The sequence below is a fragment of the Athene cunicularia genome (genome assembly GCF_003259725.1).
Source record: "Athene cunicularia isolate RWA chromosome Z unlocalized genomic scaffold, athCun1 chrZ_part4, whole genome shotgun sequence".
Taxonomy (NCBI): domain Eukaryota; kingdom Metazoa; phylum Chordata; class Aves; order Strigiformes; family Strigidae; genus Athene; species Athene cunicularia.
This window is the reverse complement of record NW_020799145.1, coordinates 4,232,045-4,252,960: the sequence shown is the minus strand read 5'-3', so window position 1 is coordinate 4,252,960 and position 20,916 is coordinate 4,232,045. Positions and strand designations below refer to the sequence as shown.

The 20,916-nt window shown below is 35.4% G+C and overlaps 1 protein-coding gene across 39 annotated transcripts in view; it reads left to right on the top strand.

Annotated features, from left to right (window-relative positions):
• PTPRD (protein tyrosine phosphatase, receptor type D) overlaps positions 1 to 20,916 on the top strand; it is a 468,274-nt gene that overhangs the window by 386,282 nt on the left and 61,076 nt on the right. For all 39 annotated transcript variants that reach the window (XM_026866869.1, XM_026866870.1, XM_026866871.1 and 36 more), the window contains 2 exons: positions 6,368 to 6,465; positions 19,204 to 19,327. In XM_026866869.1, coding sequence (XP_026722670.1) covers positions 6,368 to 6,465; positions 19,204 to 19,327 — 222 coding nt within the window. The remainder of the gene's footprint in view (positions 1 to 6,367; positions 6,466 to 19,203; positions 19,328 to 20,916) is intronic.

Sequence of the window (20,916 nt, the reverse complement as noted above, 5' to 3'; positions counted from 1 at the left end):
TTAAGAGAGTAAAATTTTAAATTACATTGACATATCCAGTTTGCCATTTTTCAGTGGGAGAGGTGAATGAGGCACTCCTATAAAATTCTGGGTTGTCATAAGCTTTAATATTTTAAAAGATTTCTGAACAGCGTCCTTCCAAAAATTCTAGCAATCATATATTTTGTGTAAAGAAAGGTCTGATCAGATATAATGATCAAAATAATTTGAAAGCAGAAGCCTTGTTGTGGTAAATTTCTAACCACAAGCAAGAAATACTCTTGATACATGGGGTTAGGTATAACATTTTGAAAGAAATTATGGGAAAACAATATTTTATCTTTGGTGATATTTAAGCAATGTTTCAGGCACAAATATGTAGTACTTCTCATAAAAAATGTCAGTTCAACATGACCTACTAAACTGGTAGCACAGAAAATGTTTCGCTTTCCTTTCAATTTTTCTTGTCCCGTCAACAAAGAACCTCATTCTTCACTAATCTAGTACTTACCTAAAGGGTTTCCAATCTATCTTTGTCCAGTAAGGATCCAGCAAGGATCAAATTCATCTCTGGCTGGAGTAACTCCATAGATAAATTTGACATTTTGTCTTGATTTTTGGAATAGCCCACAGTTCTACATCTGAGAACAAGATCACATTTTCATATGTGTTATCCAAAAGTGTATATTTGTTAGATAAGCCCATATGATAGTGAGTGGGTCACGGCTGTGCCAAGTTTCCTTTGAGTAAACATGAAAATACACAATCTCTCAGTAGCATACAGGATATAATTTGTAAGTCTGTTATTCTTCCAGAACTGGAGTAGCTGAGGAAAAGTTGGTCACATTCTTCCCATTCTGCAAGTTTCCTATGAAATACGGGATAAAATTCATAAAATTTAACTTGGTGTGCACATCTTAGAAGTCTGTATGCCACATGGAAAAGTAAAGATAAGGAGGGGGTAGTAATTAAGCCCTCACAAAAGGTTTCATCAAATGTGGAAGCCCAGTTTCGCATTGAGAAAAATAACTGATGTTAAGATGATTGAGTGGGTTATGAGAGACCCAAGGCTCAGGCAAAGGCTTTTTTCTGCCAATCAGCCAAAGAACTAAATTGAGTCATGCCTCAAAAATGACTGATTTTTTTCCTCATTTAAGTATAAAATGTGTCACATTTGTAAGTAATTTGTGTAACTGGGTGCCAATTAAACAATTATCTCATTATCTCTTAATGAACTAAATAAGATGCTTTGAAATATAATAAAAATAAATAGAATTATTAGAGATCTGAATTAAAGACACTGCTTTTTTATTAGATAAGTGCTCACAAAATGCCCATACCCTGAGTTCCTAAGGAAGTTTCACTAACTTATTTCCAAGATAAGGCAGAAAAAGAGTAAAACAGGTCCAGAGGAGAAAGGAGAAAATAACAAAAGTGGAAAAAGTGATGTCTGGATTTAGTCACCTGCTTTGCAAGATAGCAGGAAATTTCTTCCCTTAGTTTATCCACAAAATTTCTGTTTATGGGAATCATGACAATGCTGAAGGAAGTACTGTGCTTGGTCTCCATGACTAAAAGAGACTGGAATAGCTTTCTCAGAGTGAGCAATCATACATAGAGCTCTTCATGTGAACTTAACTACCATGAAGGATTCAGGCACTTAAAAGAGGCTTCAGAGTGCAAAGGACATTTCTCTGATATCCCACTTGGTTGCTTTCAAACCTAGAGGCAGCTGAAACCTGCTTAGCTGGGAGAGTTGAAAGTTCTGCTCTCCACAAGAGTAATTTTTTTTTTTTTTTTTCCGTATTTTAGCAATAGTTTTGCAACATGTTACTGTATTGAACAATTTTAGATCAGGGTCTGAAACCTAGGTCTTCCCTTTTCTTGGAGGAGATTTGCACCTTACTCAGAGCTCGGTCTCTTGCCGTAGTGCTACAAAGCTGCTAGGGCTGCTTGATAGAACAAAGTCTTCAACACAGAACAAAAATTACTTTAGCTACAGAATAACTAATCTAGTTTTGAAGAACATAAACTCTTCAGAATAAAACTGACTTCCTTTTGCAATAGTTAATACGCATTGGTAACTATTTTAGAATAGCTATTGTAGAACGACAACGATTTCTTTAAAGCTAATCTTGTAAATTTAGCTTTGTACACAAGATGTAAGATCGCTGCCTGGTTTAGCTGTAACTGTATGAAAAAGAAATTTTAAAGTAACAGTAATTTTTTGTGCAATATGCTAAAGGTGTCCTTGCTAAATTTTCATACCAAATTCCTACTGAATCAGGGTCATCTTCCATTTTTTTCATCTTCCATGTCCAGATTTTAAGTATTTCTTTCTTTCTACCTTTTTCTTAAGGGTAGGTAAATGGTAGGTACCAGTAACAGTAACCACTGTTACTGATTCCTTCCTTTTTCTATAAAGTGGCAACCTCTTAATCAACATAAATTGGTGTGTGGGAGGGTATTCTCTCTTATTGAATAAAAATGAAGATTTAATAAATCAGTTTTTAAAATCACAGAGTATTAATTGAATGTGGACCTGAAACACAACTCGTTTCATTAAGAAATTTCTGTGAAAATAATGTGTCACATTTTCAGTTCATATAGTTTGTAGTCTGTATGCTAGAAGCTATACACTTTAGGTTCTGACTTCCTTCTTGTTTGTTGTGGGCATGTCAACCTACAGGTCTAAATTTTTAAATAAATATATGTTTCTTAAATATTTTTAAAAGTACTTATCATGAAACCCAACAAACAAAATCCTAATTTAACACACTAACGACAAGGCCAAAACACCCACTTGTTTAAGTGGAGTGAAGGAGTATACTTAACGGGTTTAATGTCTGGTACTATGAAGATGAATTCTGACCTTGTTCTCTCAGTTATTCCTTGAAATTGTGGCACATATGGTTTCCCATGTCCCTTAGTCATGTATTTACCACAGATTAACCAGAAGATAGTTCTACACTGTAATTAAATCATCCATTCTCATTTAATTCATGTGGAGGGGTTACTACGAGGCTGCATAAAATCAATCACATTTGGCAATCTTCTACCAAATCTGGAAATAAAGGCTTCCTATGGATATAATTTCAACAGTGTTTTGCATGTGGTGGTTTTGGGGTTTTTTCTTCTGAGTTTTTAAGTGTTTTTATCTCTTTATTTTCTTATTTTAAAGAAAGTTGAAAGCATGTTTTCAGCATGGTGTTTCCTTTGACTTTCTAGCATGTCACAGGATCTGTTGTAATTTAGCTGTACTTTGTCTTTAATTTTTTGTGTTTTCATAGCATATGTTAATTGATGTGGAGGTGTGTCAGCAAATAAATGTATTTTATTTGTAGCCACAAAAATAAGTGTGCTTAGCTGTATTTTGGGTGGGAATTTTGAGTCAAGTTCTACACATGCTGTTCACAAGCAGCTCACATTAAACACAGTAGGAGCCTCATGCTTTTGCATGAGATGTTATGAGATCTTAAAGTGTTCATTCATAGCATATTCTGTTATGATGCTTGTTATGATTCATAGACTGATTATATAACAGAAGTCCTCCAGCAGTTTATTTAAAAAGTAGCTACTTTTATCATCTCAGTAGAGCATATTTTATATATTTAAAAGATTAAAATACACCAAATGCAATTACTTCACTTCATAAGTTAACTGCAAAATATTACTTGAAGAAAGTTAATAAGTGTCCAACTATAAGTGCCTAAAATGAGTTGTGGAGAAAGGGGTTATAAACAGTCAAACATTTTCAGTTTCTGAAGTTGTAAGTAGTTCCTTTTTTTTTCCTTAGAAAATAAAGTTTTATGTCAAGTTTCATTTTGCATAAAGTGTTTAATATGAAATCTCCCCTTAGGAATGTCAAGTGGCATACAGAGGAGCATATAAACAAAAATAGCTTAAAAAACAATGGATGTTCAGCATCTTTAAAACAAATTCCTTCACAGTAAGCTAATTATTCAGATTTGTGTTCATGATGCTAGTGATTTAGTCAGGTTCATCATGTAATGAGCAAGCCTCGTTCTCTTTGGTTTTTTGTCCTTTATGTTTACAGTAGGGTAACTGGACCTTTAGACATCTTAGCTGAGATTCCAGACGCTGTTTTGTGCATGTCTGAAGTGCCTGTATGTACAAGATTGATTGATTATGATGGTCTACTGCTGTTACTAATTTGTTTCCCATTTCCAATTGGCTTTTACTTTTTACAGCTTTGAGCAGTAATTCAGTCCCCTACGCCTCCCTGATTGGCTCTGTGTCCTCCCTCTCTAGCCAAACTACCACTCAGTCCTTATATGATAATAACTCTCTCCCACGATTCGCTCGAAAAGGTCTAAACATCTTTGTCTCTATTATTTTCTCTGTTCAAGCACTGTTTTAGATGTACATCAGTCCACCTCCATTTCTGGATCAATCTAGAGTTCTCTTGTGCCTTTTCACTCACATATTTTCCATAGGGGTGCTTGATCTGGATCAATCAGTGTAATTATTAGGTGACTGTCACCCACACTCCTTTTGAGAATAGCCAAGTTCTCTTAAGTAAAATTTCTAAGAAAATGAGAGACAACCAGAACAGATTCAAATAAATTAGTACTTACAGACTAATTTATTAATTGAAATTTATAAAATATTCCCATTGTATCTGAATATTATGCTTTTTTAGTTGACTGACATCACCTGCCTTAATATCTACTTTAAATATTGTCTTACTATCACAGATGTGCTATGAAGGTAATATATAAATACGAACATATAGGGTCAGAAGAATTAGGGCCAGTGCTGCTGGAAATTATTTTGGACTCTGGTATGATGTCTGAAATGTCAAAGAATCAAAAAGAAAATAAGAACTTAAATAAAAGAAAAAAAAAAAAAAAGAACATGCTATAGTGTGACTGTGTTGTAACCACATGGTCGTTTTCAGCTGTGTTTACAGGAAATGCAAGTTAACCGTCTTAGGCATGCTCTTGAAATTCACGGTGACAAAGCAAACTGCATTGTGCAACATGGCTTCCAGCTTGAGCCCCCTTGAGTCATTACTGTTTTCCTTTTGTAATTTCAAGAGATCCTGGGGTTCACTAGCTTAATTTTTCTAGCCAGCTCTGATTTCTTCCCACAAGCAATTGAAAACTCGCTTTCATTTTAGGTGTGATAGTATAAAACATGAAGAGAGGAATGTAAGCATTTTGGAGAAGGGTCGTGAAGACTAGTAGCATGAAACAAACACGTTCACAAATTTTTGCCTGGCAAATCTTCAGCTGGCAGATTGTTCTAGTTGACCCCACATCTTTTCTGTCTTTCTTTTGCCTTGCTGTCCCTATAATCCGTTCCACACCCATCTCTATATCTGATTCCCAGCTCTCTTTCTTTTCTCCTCCTTTTCATTCAGTATCTTCATCAGTGGACAAAGATGTTTACACCTGAAGTAGATTGTAGGTACTTTTGGGGGTTGATAAATGGGGTTTCAGATTAAGCATATTTTAATGTACTAGTGCAGTCAGTACATGTGTCCAGCCAAACTGTACAACCCCTGCCTCTACAATCTGCTACTAGTGAAAACATTTTTGAAGTTCCAGTTGTCTGATGTCCAATGTTGTCTTCAGTGACTGTTGTCTAAAAACAATGGTGCATGTTATTCTAGTCATTCATAGTTGCATGTCAGTCACCTCAAAATTTCATAAAATACTTAAATATTTCTAATATAGTCAGAATATGTAGTCAGTCTTGTAGACCTTGATTCATTATTAATCTTCAAGCTATCCATTTCACTTTTTAGCATTTATTTTATAAGTTAGTTTTTGTGTTGGTTTGAGGTTTCTTTGTTTTTTATCATTTTCTTTGCAGGTTCAGGTGTCTCTGGTTACCTTGGTAACCTTCATTCTTCCAAGTTCGTTTTTCTTGATTATGCATAAGTCACTTTGTTTTCTGTCAAAACACTATTCTTTCCCTTTTAGGGCTCTTTCAGTGTCTGTTTCTCAGCTCACTTTCCCCCATCAAATTTAATGGAGTCTCCATTTCATGCAGTGCAGGAGAAGGAGTTTGAAATTACATTAAGAGTCATTACTCAAAGCAGAGGTCAACATCAGGTCTACCTGTCTCATTTTCCATGCCTAGCTAACTTCATTCAGTCATATCACAGTAACTCTTTCCTTGACACTAGGAATGTTAGATTTGGAAATATGCTTGGTGACTTCTTTTAATTTGGCTTCAGAGCTCATCTATCCAGAGCATGTCCTGCTTTGAGTAACCAAATTTTGCCTGCTTCTCTCACATATGACATCTTTACTACTTACACATTTCTAGCCATTCTAACTACCGCATTTTCTAAATTTTAGAGCAATGCCATCACTGTAGCTTACTTTAAATTTTGTTCTTCTTTCTTATTCAACAGGTATGGCCAGTCATCCCCCAATACCTATCTTGGAACTTGCAGATCACATTGAAAGATTGAAAGCAAATGACAATTTGAAGTTCTCACAGGAATATGAGGTAATTTCCCTCACATCTTCTCATTCAAAATGTTTAAAATGTCATACTTTCCATTTCTCTAGACTTTGCTTTGATATGTACCCTCCCTGATGGTGCTAGCTTTGTATGATATTAGAGCCATGATAAAGTTCTCTGTGTAAAACGATTATGTTGGTGAGGTGGCTTCTTTGCTTTTAACAATTTATTCTCTTTTTATAAGGATGCATCAGGCAAATTCCATGAGCTCATGCTTGAAGTACTACTGTGTGAATGATACAGCACTTACTCTTTGTAATACACAGAAACATCCATCTAGTCTGCAGTTAAAAGATCCTTAGATTGTTCAAAAATCTCCTGTGTAATTTTGATAGGAAACATACAGTACAACCTCCAAAGAAATTACAGTCCACCGTGTCAATTTGGCATGTATTGAAAAAATTTGCCTAGTGTCTTTCCTAATAGAAGAGTCTCAAGGCATTGTATTTTCCTCCTGTCAGTAATACCATATTGATAATCTCTGAATGATGGTCTAAAAGAGCATTAAATAATTTAACTGGAAGAGAGTAATAATTTATCATAGTATCATACGATGGTTTGTGTTGGAAGGGACCTTAAAGATCATCTATTTCCAACCCCCCTGCCATGAGCAGGGACACCTTCCACCAGACCAGGTTGCTCAGAGCCCCGTCCAGCCTGGCCTTGAACACTGCCAGGGAGGGGGCAGCCACAGCTTCTCTGGGCAACCTGTTCCCATGCGTCACCACACTCACAGGGAAGAATTTCTTCCTTATATCTAATCTCTTGCAGTTTAAAACCATTGCTCCTCATTCTATCCCTGCCCTCCCTGATAAAGAGTCCCTCCCCATCTTTTCTGTAGGCCCCCTTTAAGTACTGGAAGGCTGCTATAAGGTCTTCCCAGAGCCTTCTCTTCTCTAGGCTGAACAACCCCACCTCTTTCAGCCTCTCCTTACAGGGGAGGTTCTCCAGCCCCCTGATCATCCTCGTGGCCTCCTCTGGACCCTCTCAAGCAGGTTCATGTCTTTCTTATGTTGGGGGCCCCATAGCTGGACACGGTACTCCCGGTGGAGTCTCATGAGAGTGGAGTAGATGGGAAGATTCACCTCCCTTGACATGCTGGTCACAATTCTCTTGATGCAGTCCAGGATATTGTTGGCTTTATGGGCTCCAAGCACACATTGCTGGCTCATAGTCAGTTTTCCATCCACTGCTACTCCCAAGATTTTCTCCACAGGGCTGCTCTCAATCCACTTCTTTGCCCAGTCTGTATTTGTGCTTGGGATTGCCTCAACCCTTGTACTTGGCTTTGTTGAACTTCATGAGGTTGGCACAGGCCCACATCTCAAGCCTGTCAATGTCCCTCTGGATGACATCCATTCCCTCCAGTGTGTCAACCGCACCACACAGCTTGGTGTTCTTAGCACACTTGCTGAGGGTGCACTAAATGACACTCTTCATGTCTACAACAAAGATGTTACACAGCAGCCGTCCCAACACCAACCCTTGAGGAACACCACTCATCACTGGTCTCCATTTGGACATCAAGCCCTTGACTGCAACTCTTTGAGTGCAACCATCCAGCCAATTCCTTATCCAGCGAGTGGACCATCCATCAAATCCAAGTCTCTCCAATTTAGAGGCAAGGATGTAGTACAGGACACTGTCAAAAAATGCACAAGCCACTTTGTCAGTAATCCATGGAGTATACCTCCCCAGACAGGCATTTGTACTGTGGAGGATAACAGCCTTTCATGTCAGTAATTTGTGGCTAAAAGGACTTAGATAGCCATCATTAAACACAGTAAATTATAGGAGTTTCTTCAACGCCAATATTGTCTATATTAAAAATCTGTGGATAAAGTATGAAGTGAACTATTAGAAAAATAATGTTTCTTTAAAGCAGCTATGGGCAGTCATGTCAGTGATCCAAAGATTAACAGCTCCCAAAGGGATCACTGACACAGTTTTCTTTATAATCTGTTGTGTCACTAATCCTTGCTTAAAACTCCCCAGGACTTTGTTAACATGGTGAAGTAAAAACCCATGTTGCTTTCAGTTTTTTAAGGACTGCACATTCATTGCTTTTGAAGATTCATATGAACACTGACAGTGCAATAAAAAACACCAAAGAAGACTTTCACACACTGATCACATAATAACATGTGACTGCATAGTACAGAAATCCTGTAAATGCCCAATGTATTTAAAGCTTTGACAGAAAATGTTAAAAGACTAATAGAAAACTACTATTGCTTATTATTTCATTGAATGTACTGTTCAGAAGGACCTTAAAATGCTCTAAAAATAATCTCATTGAATATCAAAAAACCAATATAGTCTCAACAATTCATGGAAATAAATTTGTTTGAAGAGTATGTGAAGATAGATGTTTGTTGTTGCAATCACGAAAAAAAAAAAAAAAAGTTAGAGTATATTCTCACATTTCTGTGTGTAAATCCTGTATACTTAAGTACAAAAAATGTAGTATATAAAAAATCAGACAGGGAAATTTATGTTCACCATAAAAGAAACTAACATTTGGTACAAATTTGACAATCATTTCTTGTTACACTATGTGAAAATTCCATGGAATATCTGTGTAGGATAATCCATTTAATAAATTTAAAAGTGTCTTTACAAGTCATCTAATGTAGTATAACTTTCATAAAAATATACAATACACCTTTACTATGTCTTGAGTATGTTGTGGAGATGACATGGTTCTTCCTATGCTGTAATATAACTTTAAATTTTTGGTGGTTTATGTTTCCTTTATGATTTAAACCATTAAATAATCTTGAGAACATAATCTTAACAATTTATAGCATTGTGAATATACACTAAATCATTAAATTCTGTCCCTCCAGAACTTTTTTCCAGACTGTGTAAACAACCCAGTTTTCACATGTGGGTGACTGTGGGTCAACATCAATCTTCATTCATTGGCTTTGTCCAAAGGGGTTCAAATTCATCCAGCTTTAGAGATACTACTTCATTTCCATCTACTCCAAGGTTCATCCATATCAGAACAGAATTAGTTTGCACTGTGTGATTTCATGGTCTGGTCTAGGCAGTGGACTAAGGCTGCAGTTTGATGATCACTGTAAGTCATCTCCCTGTCTTGGCTGTGCATGCCTGTTGTCTCTCTTGTGCCAGTCCTGGCACTAGCGCATGTGCAGCTGTTCAAGGATTATCTCAGGAAATAGATTCAACTGAAAACTAATTGTTTTATTTTTCTTTGCTGTTTTCAGTTGGATCAGTTCGCTGAACTAGCTCACCACATGGCTGCATAAGCTCTAGTGCCAGCAGAAAGGGAGCTGGTGGGAACATTTATGGTTGGGGTTTGGGACCTTCTCTTTCAGTAGCAGTCCTCACATCCCTTAAAAGCAGCTATCTAATTCTGAGGCAGAAATGGGTACAGATGGTTTAGTTATTATCACTTCAGATTACATTTGAACTGGTGACACGGAAGAAAAAAGAGATTTTTCATCTTCAGGAGTTCAAGGTGTAACATGCAGCAGGAAACCATTGACATTTACTGGTAGTAATAAAGTCCTCCAGTTAATTCCCATTTGGGGAAACAAAAATTTTTCACCAGTTATCACTCATGAATATTTTTTTTTTTTTGTAATGCCCTTTTCTCCTTGGCATTCCATTATTTTGTTTTACTTTTTATAGAATTTCTTACATTTCATGGATTAAATTCTTAAAAAATAGACCAATAGTATGCAACTCTTATGACAACTTGGTAATACCATAAAATAAAACACATATATACAGTTTCCTGATGAACACTGACTTCTCATTCAGCTTGTAGAATTTCTTTCAGGAGGTTAGCTCTATTTCAGAAAGATGTTTTAATTATATTTTAGCACACTCTACTTTAGTTGCCACATCAAAAGAATTCCTTGTTTCAGAAGTTAAACACAGCTGTCCATATTATATGCACCCTTTTCAGCTCTTCAGATTTATCTGAATACTTGCTCCTGTTCTGTCCTTGCTTTTGTTCCACCCACTGCCTTTTGATCAGAATTTCTGGTCAAAATTGCTTATAAGTTTGTTTTTCTCTTTTAGGAAGAGTTATCACTTCCTCACCTGTACCCATATTCTCCAGACAGAAACCTCCCTATCTCTTCACTAATTCCAAAAGAGATAAGAAAGTTTTCTCACAGAAGGAGCATATCTATGTGCTGTCTCCACTGCTGATTTATACTCACTGTCATCATTTCCCAGTGAAAACCCCTAACTTCTTTGACTGTCCTAGGAAAAGTAAAGGAAAACTTCTTTGTAGACCTGGGCCATGAGAGAAGACAGGATTGGTTTCTTCCAATAATCTTACACTCAACTCACTTTTTTCCATTCATCTGGTACAAAGCTTCCCAAGCAGGAGGGTGTTTCTTTTTTTTATTGGTTGGTTTTTGTTTTGTTTTGTTTTGTTTTTCTGAGAATATGTTCTTTTTGTGCTACATGAAATCTAGTTGAGAAAGAATATGAAATTGCCATTAATGAAATAGTAAGTCCAGACTGCATCCATTCACACTCTGGTACCGAAAGGAATACCCAGGGTAATGTGACAAGCTGCAAAAGTAGGTATTGCAAAGTAAGTAGCAATATGCATAGTGTTAACTGTATTTTCTCAGGGAGAAAAAAAAAAAAAAAAAAAAAAAAAAAAAAAAAAAAAAAAAAAAAAAAGGAGTATATTCTCCGGTGTAGACTATCTTCCAACTGTGTAATGTTTTCTAAATTTCAATACTGTCAGTTGAAGGAGTTCCTACTTCTCTAAGTCTTCAGAAACTATTTCATAGTGTTTTCTTCAGGGCCTCTCCTACCCCAGCTCTTACAGGGGATGATCATGAGAACAGTGGAGACTTCTATCACTATACTTCTCTCACAACTTCACCTTGAATACCAGCTATCATGGATATGAAAGGGATAACAGTCCAAGCCTTAAAGATTAATACTGTTGCAAGATTTACATAAACTTATAATTCACCTCTTGGATAAAGTGGTTTTGTAATTTTAGCATAGATACTGCTGTGTCCTCTTCTCAATAAAGTTAATTCCTACTTCAAAATAATTTTTTCATAATCCCTCATTTATTGTTATTACCTCGCAATCCCCAAGCCTTAGCAAAATGTTGGTTTACCTTGTTAACATATCATTTATGTCACAGAGTTCTTTTGTGTTCCCTAATTTAAAGAACAAAATTCTTGACCCCAACTGATTATTATGAAGCTTTTGCTGACTTTGGCAGTTTCAGTGAGATTTTTATGTAATGCAAGGCTCCATATGGACTTGACAGCTGCTAAGCAGAAAGCCATATTCATAAGAAACTGACCTTCATATTGCATCTCCTTCTTAACTAAGGCTCCGGAATTTAACAATAAAGGCTGTTCTTGGTCACAGACTGAATCAGAACATGTTCTGCCTACTTTATGCATATACTAGATGTATTTGTAAAATTTCCTCCTATAACATAGAACATAAAATCTATTCCTCCAAATCAGATTCCCAGGCCTTGTGTAAAACAGTTACACGTTTATTATCCAAGATCTGTAGTCATAGCTTTATATCTTTAAGGAGGTAGAGTCAGATTCATACAATTTTTGTGTGAGAACCTGTCACTGAAACACAAAAATTGCACTACCAGCCTATGTGTGTTACAGATTTACTGTGTGTGTATGTGTGTGTTTGTGTGTACACTGGTTAACTAATGTTGTGAGAATTTGCTATAATTTTAATATTTTTCATCAGGCTTCTTTCTTTCTGTAAATTACAGCAAGTCTTTTGCCTTAACACTGAGTATTGGAAAAAAAATGAAGATGCATTTTAACTCAGTGCCACATTTCTGTACTATTACAAGTTTTATTGTAGCTTTTCAGTATCAGTGGGTAGGAATTGTGATGAGAAGACAACTTACCAAATACAGTACATTTATCTTTCTGTACCTCAATCTGCAACAAGCTAAACACTGGGTACTGGATTAAACCAGTAATTTTTATAGAACAGAAGCAGATATAAAACTTATTATTGATAGAAAACACTTCAAAGTCCATGAAAAACAGATAACCTACTGAATGAATCTGTACCAAAGAAACATCTGCGTTTGACTGCCATATCTTTACAGATAACAGTGACTCATATGCAAAAATCAATTTCTTCTCAGCAAAAATGTGTTTTCTATTCTTTATCTTTACAGTAGTTTCCTCTTTCTAATGTTACAAGCACCATTTATTGGTATTCCGTAACTTTACTTTCATAGGATGTGCTCCATTTATTGAGAAACAATTAGTGTAGTCAGTGAACGGTGAAAAGCTGTTTGTCTTCTTATTAATAGCACATATGCTGTTGCATTCAGCTAGGTTGTTTGGTGCTTAGTTCTACCAAGGGTAGTATCTGAGCCAGCAGGATAGTTATGATAGAGAATTTTAAAGACAGTGCAGGAATCTGAAGTGGCACTAGTGAAGATTTATAGTAGTGTATAATCTCCTTCCTTTGTGCAGTGAATGCTTCCTTGGGATAACATCAATTGTTTATGCTTGTATAACTAAAAGAATATTCAGATAAAAGAAAGCTAGTGTTACCACATTAGGATGTTAGGTTTTGGTCTGGTACCTAAAGCTAGTTTGCTAAGGAATTCTACAGAGATGGTTTAAATACTCAAATAGTGTAATAAATGTCAGTTTTATTTTGCCCAACAGAAAACTGTGATATGTGTAGGAAGAAAAAAGTAGTCCACTTATAACAAGAAAAATTATTCAAGGACAGACTATGTAAATTGTTATGGTTAAAACTTGAGTTTTGGGGGGTCTAAAGTTTCATTTGCAATATTTTTAGGGCGTTTCTGGAGAGAAATGGAGGAATTTATAAAGAATTCCACTCCTTTAGTCCTTTCTTAGAAAGTAAATGTTGACAGTACTTTCAAAATATGTTGAAAATTTAAAGCAGCACCAGTGTCTCATATGAGACAGTTACAAAGTTTAATGTTTAAGAGCTGCTCTGTTTCATGTACTATATAAAACCAAACAACAGAATGTTTTAATCACAAAAATATTTAAACAAAATTTTTCATTACTCAAGTGCTTTTCTGCTCCTGTTATTTATTTCCTACCTGAAGTACAGTGTAATCCTGTTTTCAACACAAAATTATTTCCACCACAACATGTTACGATATCACAAAGGATTTTAACTGCAGATGGGTAACAAAGAGATTACATTATAGACTGGAGGCAAAGAGTAGGAGACAAATCAGTAGGTTTTCTACAGCTCTTTATATAAATATAGAGACTCTCCTTCAAAAATGTTTTCAAATAATGGTTATTTTCCTCTTTAAACAGACTTCACTCTTATGCATATATGGCTTGTTTGATTCCACTGGAATCAGGTTTTATGTGATCTCATTTGGTCATAGGAATATTATCTTGATATTGTAGAGGAAACATCTTTGTTCTTGAGAAAAGTTTGTCAAAAGCCTTACATGTATTTCTAGCTGTGTCTGTGAACAGACGGATCACTTTCTTTCGAGAGTCAAAATGTCTCCTCTGTGCATTTTTAACTGTTTTTAGGACCAGGATACAAACTTATATGAGTTCCAGAAAATATTTAGTCATTTAAAAAATGTGGGTTTGTCCCCCATATCTCTTGGAAGTGGCAGCCTTTTCAGTGTGATGTGAAAAATTCTGGTTTAGTAAGGAAACATAATTTCAGTTGGCAAGTTGCCATTGTTGTGTATTAATGTTCATGCATCTAGCATTCGTGTTTTGGTAATGCTGTATGTAAATCTCATTCTATTAGCAAGTTTCCCAAATAGCATCCTATTATAGATTCATCAGCTATGCTATGAAATCCTTATTGCAATCACTGACATTGGTAAAAGGGGTCAAATTGTTCATTTTTATGGGTAGCTGACTACTTTCTCCAGTTGTGCAGAGTCTGTTTACATTGGCATCCTCTCAAATTTGTCTTTTTCATTCTTCTTTCTCTACGTGGTCTGAGGTTTCTCTGTGACCCGTTACTTTTTGATGATTTAATTTGAGCCTCAAACAGCATCTACAGTACTGGAAAATTCTTTACAGGACATGCTTCCTTTTCCTTCTGTCCTTGTGAAACCTACACAGTAACTCACAATCCTCATGGCACAAAAAGACTCAAACCTGCTGGCTCTTAATTTGCTGGCATAGTGACCATTAATGGAGCACTATTCCAGGGTAGGCAGTCATATGTCATCTTACACCACAAAGGGTGGAATTTTGTCATACTCATTCCTTCCCCAGTGCTGTACCAGGATATACTTTTGGAAGATGCATGGTCACAACAGAGAACATTTGACTTATAAGTAGTGTAAAGGAAAATTTCACAACAAGCAGGAGGAACTAGAGGAGAGATGTCTGAAATTCTTCTGGCAACACATTTTGGTTACCATGATTAGTAGTCAAAGAACTGTTTTATGGCTGGTGAGTTGTATTAGTAAATATTGCTCAAGTTTTTTCCTACTAAGAGAATAGACTTTTTTTTAACAACGAACCCTTTAGAACACAATAGCTGCAAGATTAGTCAATGCATGGGATGGTAATAAAACTATTACAGATATCTTTGTTTCTTTTGCAAAGCACCCATACTGTACAGTTATGCTATGAAGAAATCCAGTTCTTTATTAATGACAGTTTTATTGAAGGCAGGCTTTCAGAATGAATGCACTAGAAATCCTATTAAAATGCCATCCATTAAACCATTAAAGCACTCATTAAAACTGTTAGTACAGACTTGTTATTCATGAGTTATTGGTCTTTCACACTTCTGAAATGTGTCTGCCAATACCACTCTACTCTTTGTTCCAGTGTGGCTATTAAGTCTCAGGAAATATAGATTAACTTTCTTTTGCCAAAACAGTGCTTTGTGGGAGGATAGTAAGGCTACAAAGTGGTTCAGATTGGTGAGAAAAATAGAAAAGATTAAAGTTCAGTCCATTTCCCTGGTTTTGTCATAATTTATGTTAATTATGTCTGCATGCAGGCCTAAATATTAATCACAGAATTACACCATCTGGCCATACATCATACAAAGAAGTGAGTGGGGAATATAGTATGCTGCTGTGATGAACATACCCTCATCTACTTCTACTAATAGCTGACAGAGAAAGCTGCTGTTTGATTTTTTTCTTGGTATTGTAAAGCAACTTCAAATCACTTAAGCAGTAAGGAGTGAGAAGGGGAAGAATAATACTGACCAGTTGAAGCTAAGCTTTAAATGTAAAGTATTCTTAATCTAACTGGATGATCTTCAAGGTCTTTTCCAACCCAGATAATCCTGTGATTCTGTGGTTCTGTTAATCTATAAGTTCACATTAGCAATAGGTACAATATAGAGCTGATGCTTTTTCTTGTAATGGGTAAGAATCTACTTAGACTATAGTTTTCATAATGCAACTGTATATGCAGAAATGCACCTTCAATTTTATGTTTGCAAGTGGTTGTAATTATGAGTACATAATTTACATATGTGGTGGGGTTTTTTTAAATTTCAGTGCATACTTTTGATTTTTGATAGGGTAGAGCCCAAGTCCTGCAGTCCAGGCTCAAAACCAGCAGCATGTTAGTCAATCAATTTATTCTGTTATTTTCTAGTTTTCTTGTCAACTGTGAGGAGAAATACATGTGACAATTTACATTGTTAAGTAATTTCCAGAATATTTGGACACTGTAGGTAAAAATCTAGAATACTGGGCAGAGTGCCTCCTTTAGTTACATAGCTAAAACAGTGCAGAGCAGTACTGCCTCATTCTGGGACAGTGTACTAGTGGACTCCTCTTTAGCTAACATGTTTGCCTATATGCCTCTCAAAAACTTCTGACTAGGTAGTCACAAGTAGGGTAGATGTGCTTCATTCCTGGACAAATAATTGATTTTATTTAAAAATTTATTTAGAGTATAATGCACTAATATATTGAAGGAATCTTCTGTTCATCTTGAAATTACTATGTTTATGTTTTAAATTATTACCAGAATTGTAAGATAAACCCACACTACTTTCTAAAATACTGAAAATTTGACCTACAAACATCCTGCACATGTTATCTCTACCGCTATTCACTCAAGAATGAAAAGATGGGAGATTCTTGCTGAGAGAAATCATAATGTAAATTTGGTTGCTTTTCAAGTCATATCATGTAGATTAATTGCTGGACAGCTGATTACATCTTAAATATACTATATATGTATATGACTCTCCTCTTCCCAGTGCTGATGGAAATGTGGTCCAAACTGTTTCTTGTTACCTTATGTGAAATAATATCAGTTAGCAGTAAAGATAAAAATATTTGTATTTTTAAATGAAGCAGTGCTTACCTGCTTCAAAATTCTGTCAGCCATCCATCTCAGAGGATGGGAAAATATTACTGTGATGAAACTAAATTATAAGAAACCAGAATAAATTTTACTTTGTAAAATGTTACCACTTTCTTTATTGATAAATAGGAATTTCCCTGTGTAGTCAGAAAAAAATAAAGTTTTTGTTGGAAAAGGAACAAGCCCTAATATTAGAAGGATCAATTTGCTTGTTTATACTTAAGCACAGCACAGAAGTGATGTCTACTCTTATGAGTGTCAGAATACCAATTGCATGATAGTTTGTTGTCCCTATATATGAAAGGAAAATACAATAAGGTCAAAAAATAATCTATCAACAGTTCTGTATATCTCTTAATATCTATTCTATTAAGGTACTAGTTAATAATAGTAAGATATTAGTACTATTAACTTATTAAGATATGTTAAGCATAGTCCCACAAATTGCTAAGATTATGAACCCAAATATTTTTCTAAAGAAATGTTTTGGGGGGACAAAAATTGTGTGAAAATTAAAAGAAAACAGATTTTTTTCAGAGCTGCAAACCATTTAAGAGCACGTTTTGAACTGTTAGTAACATACATAGCAATAAACTCAAGTGAATCATATTGAAATCACAAGTAAAATTTTCATGGCTTTCATCATGCTCCCAGGGAGTTCATTTCTTCATCATTCCTCTAAAAAGTCCCATTTCATTTTCTTCTGATAGAGGAGCTGCCACCCATTCAGCCTCAGTTACTTAAAGTAAAATAGTATGCAAAGGGTGAGCCAAAACCTTAACCATCACACTCTTCTGCTTGGTGGATTTCAGCTAGGTTATGCAGGGGAGCTCAGCCAGGCCCAGATCTAGAGGACTGTAATGAAGTTAGCAAAATTCAGTTAAATTAGCTGTTAAATGTTATAAATGTTAATTAAATCTAGGGTGTTAGTAGGTAGGATCAGGTGCTGGGACTTGTTTTCCTAAACAGAAATGTTGGGGTATTCTAAGACCTCTCCATCAGGCAGCCAGGCAAAATTAATTTATTTAGAATAAACTCAGAAAGAAACAAAGTCATTATCTGAATGTTGCATAAATAAAATGTATAATATGTGTAAAAATGCCTAAGTACGAAGCAGTTTTCTGACTGGGCAAATAGTATTTATTAATCTAAGAGATAAGTCCTAACAGATCACACTAATTAATTATGCACTTGTTTGTTGTCTGATATTACCTACTCTAATAGACTACAGGTCATTGCCATTAAATGGGCTCTCAGCTGTTGTAACTCTGGGGTGTCAGTGTAAGTGATGTAAAAGTGATGTCTTGATGCTGTAGTGGCAGTATGGAGCTTCTGACTTGTTCATTGTTGCTAGTCTTCTCATGAAAAGTGAACACACTGTTGGTGAAATGCCTCATCTAGGCTTATCTGTGTCATTAGATTTTTAAAATTTAGGGAGCTGCTGATTGTTACCAGTATTAAGCAAAGGACATGAGCCACAAACCACAGTTGCATATACATGTTAATGAAACAATTTTAAGGTCTATACTGTTATAGAAAGGGAAAATAGTGGGCATCTGTTTTGTATTTTATATTTACACAGCTCTATGTATACCTCAATCATAGAGGTAAAAGTAAGTAGTAGAGCCTGGAGTCTTTGTACTGGTGAAGGATAAAGGACTGTGAGACAAGTTTCAATAACTCCATCCTGGAATATGAAAGAAGCAGGAAATAAACAGTGATTCGAGGACCATATAGTTATGTGTATAAATAAGAGACCTTTTTGGATATGCCAGAATTGCACTCTTATTTCTTATCAAGTCCCTTTGTGTTGTCCCTGGATGATATGCAGTTGGTTGCTTGAGCAAGTGCTATCATGTGTTGGCCTGGCATCAAAATGAAAGAACAGAAACATTATTTTTCTTCCAGAAAACTTCTTCAGGAACATTTGAAGTTTATTTAATAAACGGGACACTGAATTGATTGAACATGTGCACTTAGTAATAGAGAAATACAAAAATATTTATTCCCCTTCATCCCAGTGTTTTTGAGGTTTCTGACTTTTTTAATTCTCTGTTATGCTCTCAGAATTAATTCTCTTAGAACCCCTCACTTGCCAAACTGTGTGAAAAGATAAAAAGATGGATAGCACATCCTTGCCTTTCTGAAGAGAAAGCCTTGGATTTAAAAAGCTTAAGGGCTTAAATTTCATGGAAATGTCATATGCATAAATACGAAATGCTTTATATAATGAGATGTAACATGTTACAGTGTGTCCCAAAGTCATAGTTTTCTTTCAAAAGCAAAATATTTCAGAGTAAGCTATGGGAGCACATGGTTTGTAATCATTATAAGTGCAACAAGTACATAGTCCGTAACTAAAAGTTTCTTTTTCTTTCCTTCTCTTTCAATTTTTAAGTCTATTGATCCTGGTCAGCAGTTCACATGGGAACACTCTAACCTGGAAGTAAACAAACCAAAGAATAGATATGCAAATGTAATTGCATATGACCATTCTCGTGTTCTACTATCAGCAATAGAAGGTAAGGAGACCTTTAAACTTAAACTAATTAAATCCTAAAATCCAGTGTAACTTTACTTCCTGATATCTTTGCACAGTACTATAAAGAAATGTTAATTAAAGTACCTTCAGTAAATTCCTATAATGACAATCCTTGTTTGATGTTCATGCTCAGTAATTCGTTATGAAAGTGCACAAAAATTGACACAGTCACATATAGCACTGAATGCATCAGGTCCCTGTGTGAATGCCAACATGTTATCTATATGAAATTTTAATCGCTATTTATGCCAATTCTAGAAAGCAAATAGAAGTAACCATGCATGAATTGAGGTTTTTGTCAATCAATGACATTATCAACATATCCAATTATTGAGTTTCAGCTGCCAAATCCTTAACGTGGAAAAAAAAAAAAATCAGTTCAACTTTATGTTCTCAGGGAGAATTTTGAGAAGATTCACTTTTTTGCTTTTTACATTCACAATTTGAGTGTTAAACAAGAGTGTTTAAATGAATGCCCACATGAAGACAGTGTTGGAACCTCCATATTTCACTGCCAGAATATTGGGAGAGGGGTATAATGAGAGATCTTCATTATATCTTTCTTTGTCAAAAGCTTTCCAAAACCGTGAACATTTTAGTTTTAACCTAAGCAAAATGTTCAGGGTGATCAGCCCTGGGTATTCTGTCTCAAAGCAATAGGAAGCACTGGTTTTCATTCAGAGGGTTTCTTTTCTTACCAGTTCTTCCTTACCATTAACCTCCTTCCTGGGATGAAAATAGATTTTTTGTTTGTTCTATATTGTTGACAGTCAGATATTAATGATGGTCAGGATATAATGACTTATATATTTAAGTGAAACAATTTAAATTAAAATAAAATTTGCCTTTAGTAACTCTGACAGGGCTTACATATGATACATACAACATAGGGAACTGTATTCAAGGTCATAATTTCAGTCCTAACATGCTACAAGTTAAATTGCAAGGTGTTTAAATTTATAGTTAGAAACAGCTTCTTATCTTTGGCTACTCCAGACCTGAAGACACTGGATACAGGAGGGTCAACATTTATAGGTGTAATCAATTTTAATATTAGCTGCTTGGTGAATAAAAAGGCAATCTCACTGACTGACGTTTAGATCTTCCCTTATTTATTGCATTTGCATGCTTTGGGCTTTCACAACACAGATAAAAGCTTCCAAAATTTATTAGAAAATTTAAATTTTTGCCTTGAATTTGCATATGATAATCTGCTTCTTTTTGTTCCACCTGTGAGGTTCCTATAGCAGTTTTGACAATTTTTTTTTTTTGTAATTTAAAATTTTTAACATTGCCTTGTAGAAGAATATAGCTATATAGAAAGCTGCCACTAAACAATAGAACTATCTGTCTCAAAACTGCAGAAATAGTATTTTAATTAGCATTATATGTGAAGTAATTCAAGATAAATATCCCTTTCTCTATCACTGCTTGAGACAAGGGAACTAAGAACAGTCAGGAAAGGCCAGGAACAATGATTGGACAGCTGTTCTGAATTGTCGAGTTCTGCCAGATAAAGTTAAAAGAATTCTGCCAGATTCCCGTTCATGTAAATGACCAATGAAATTT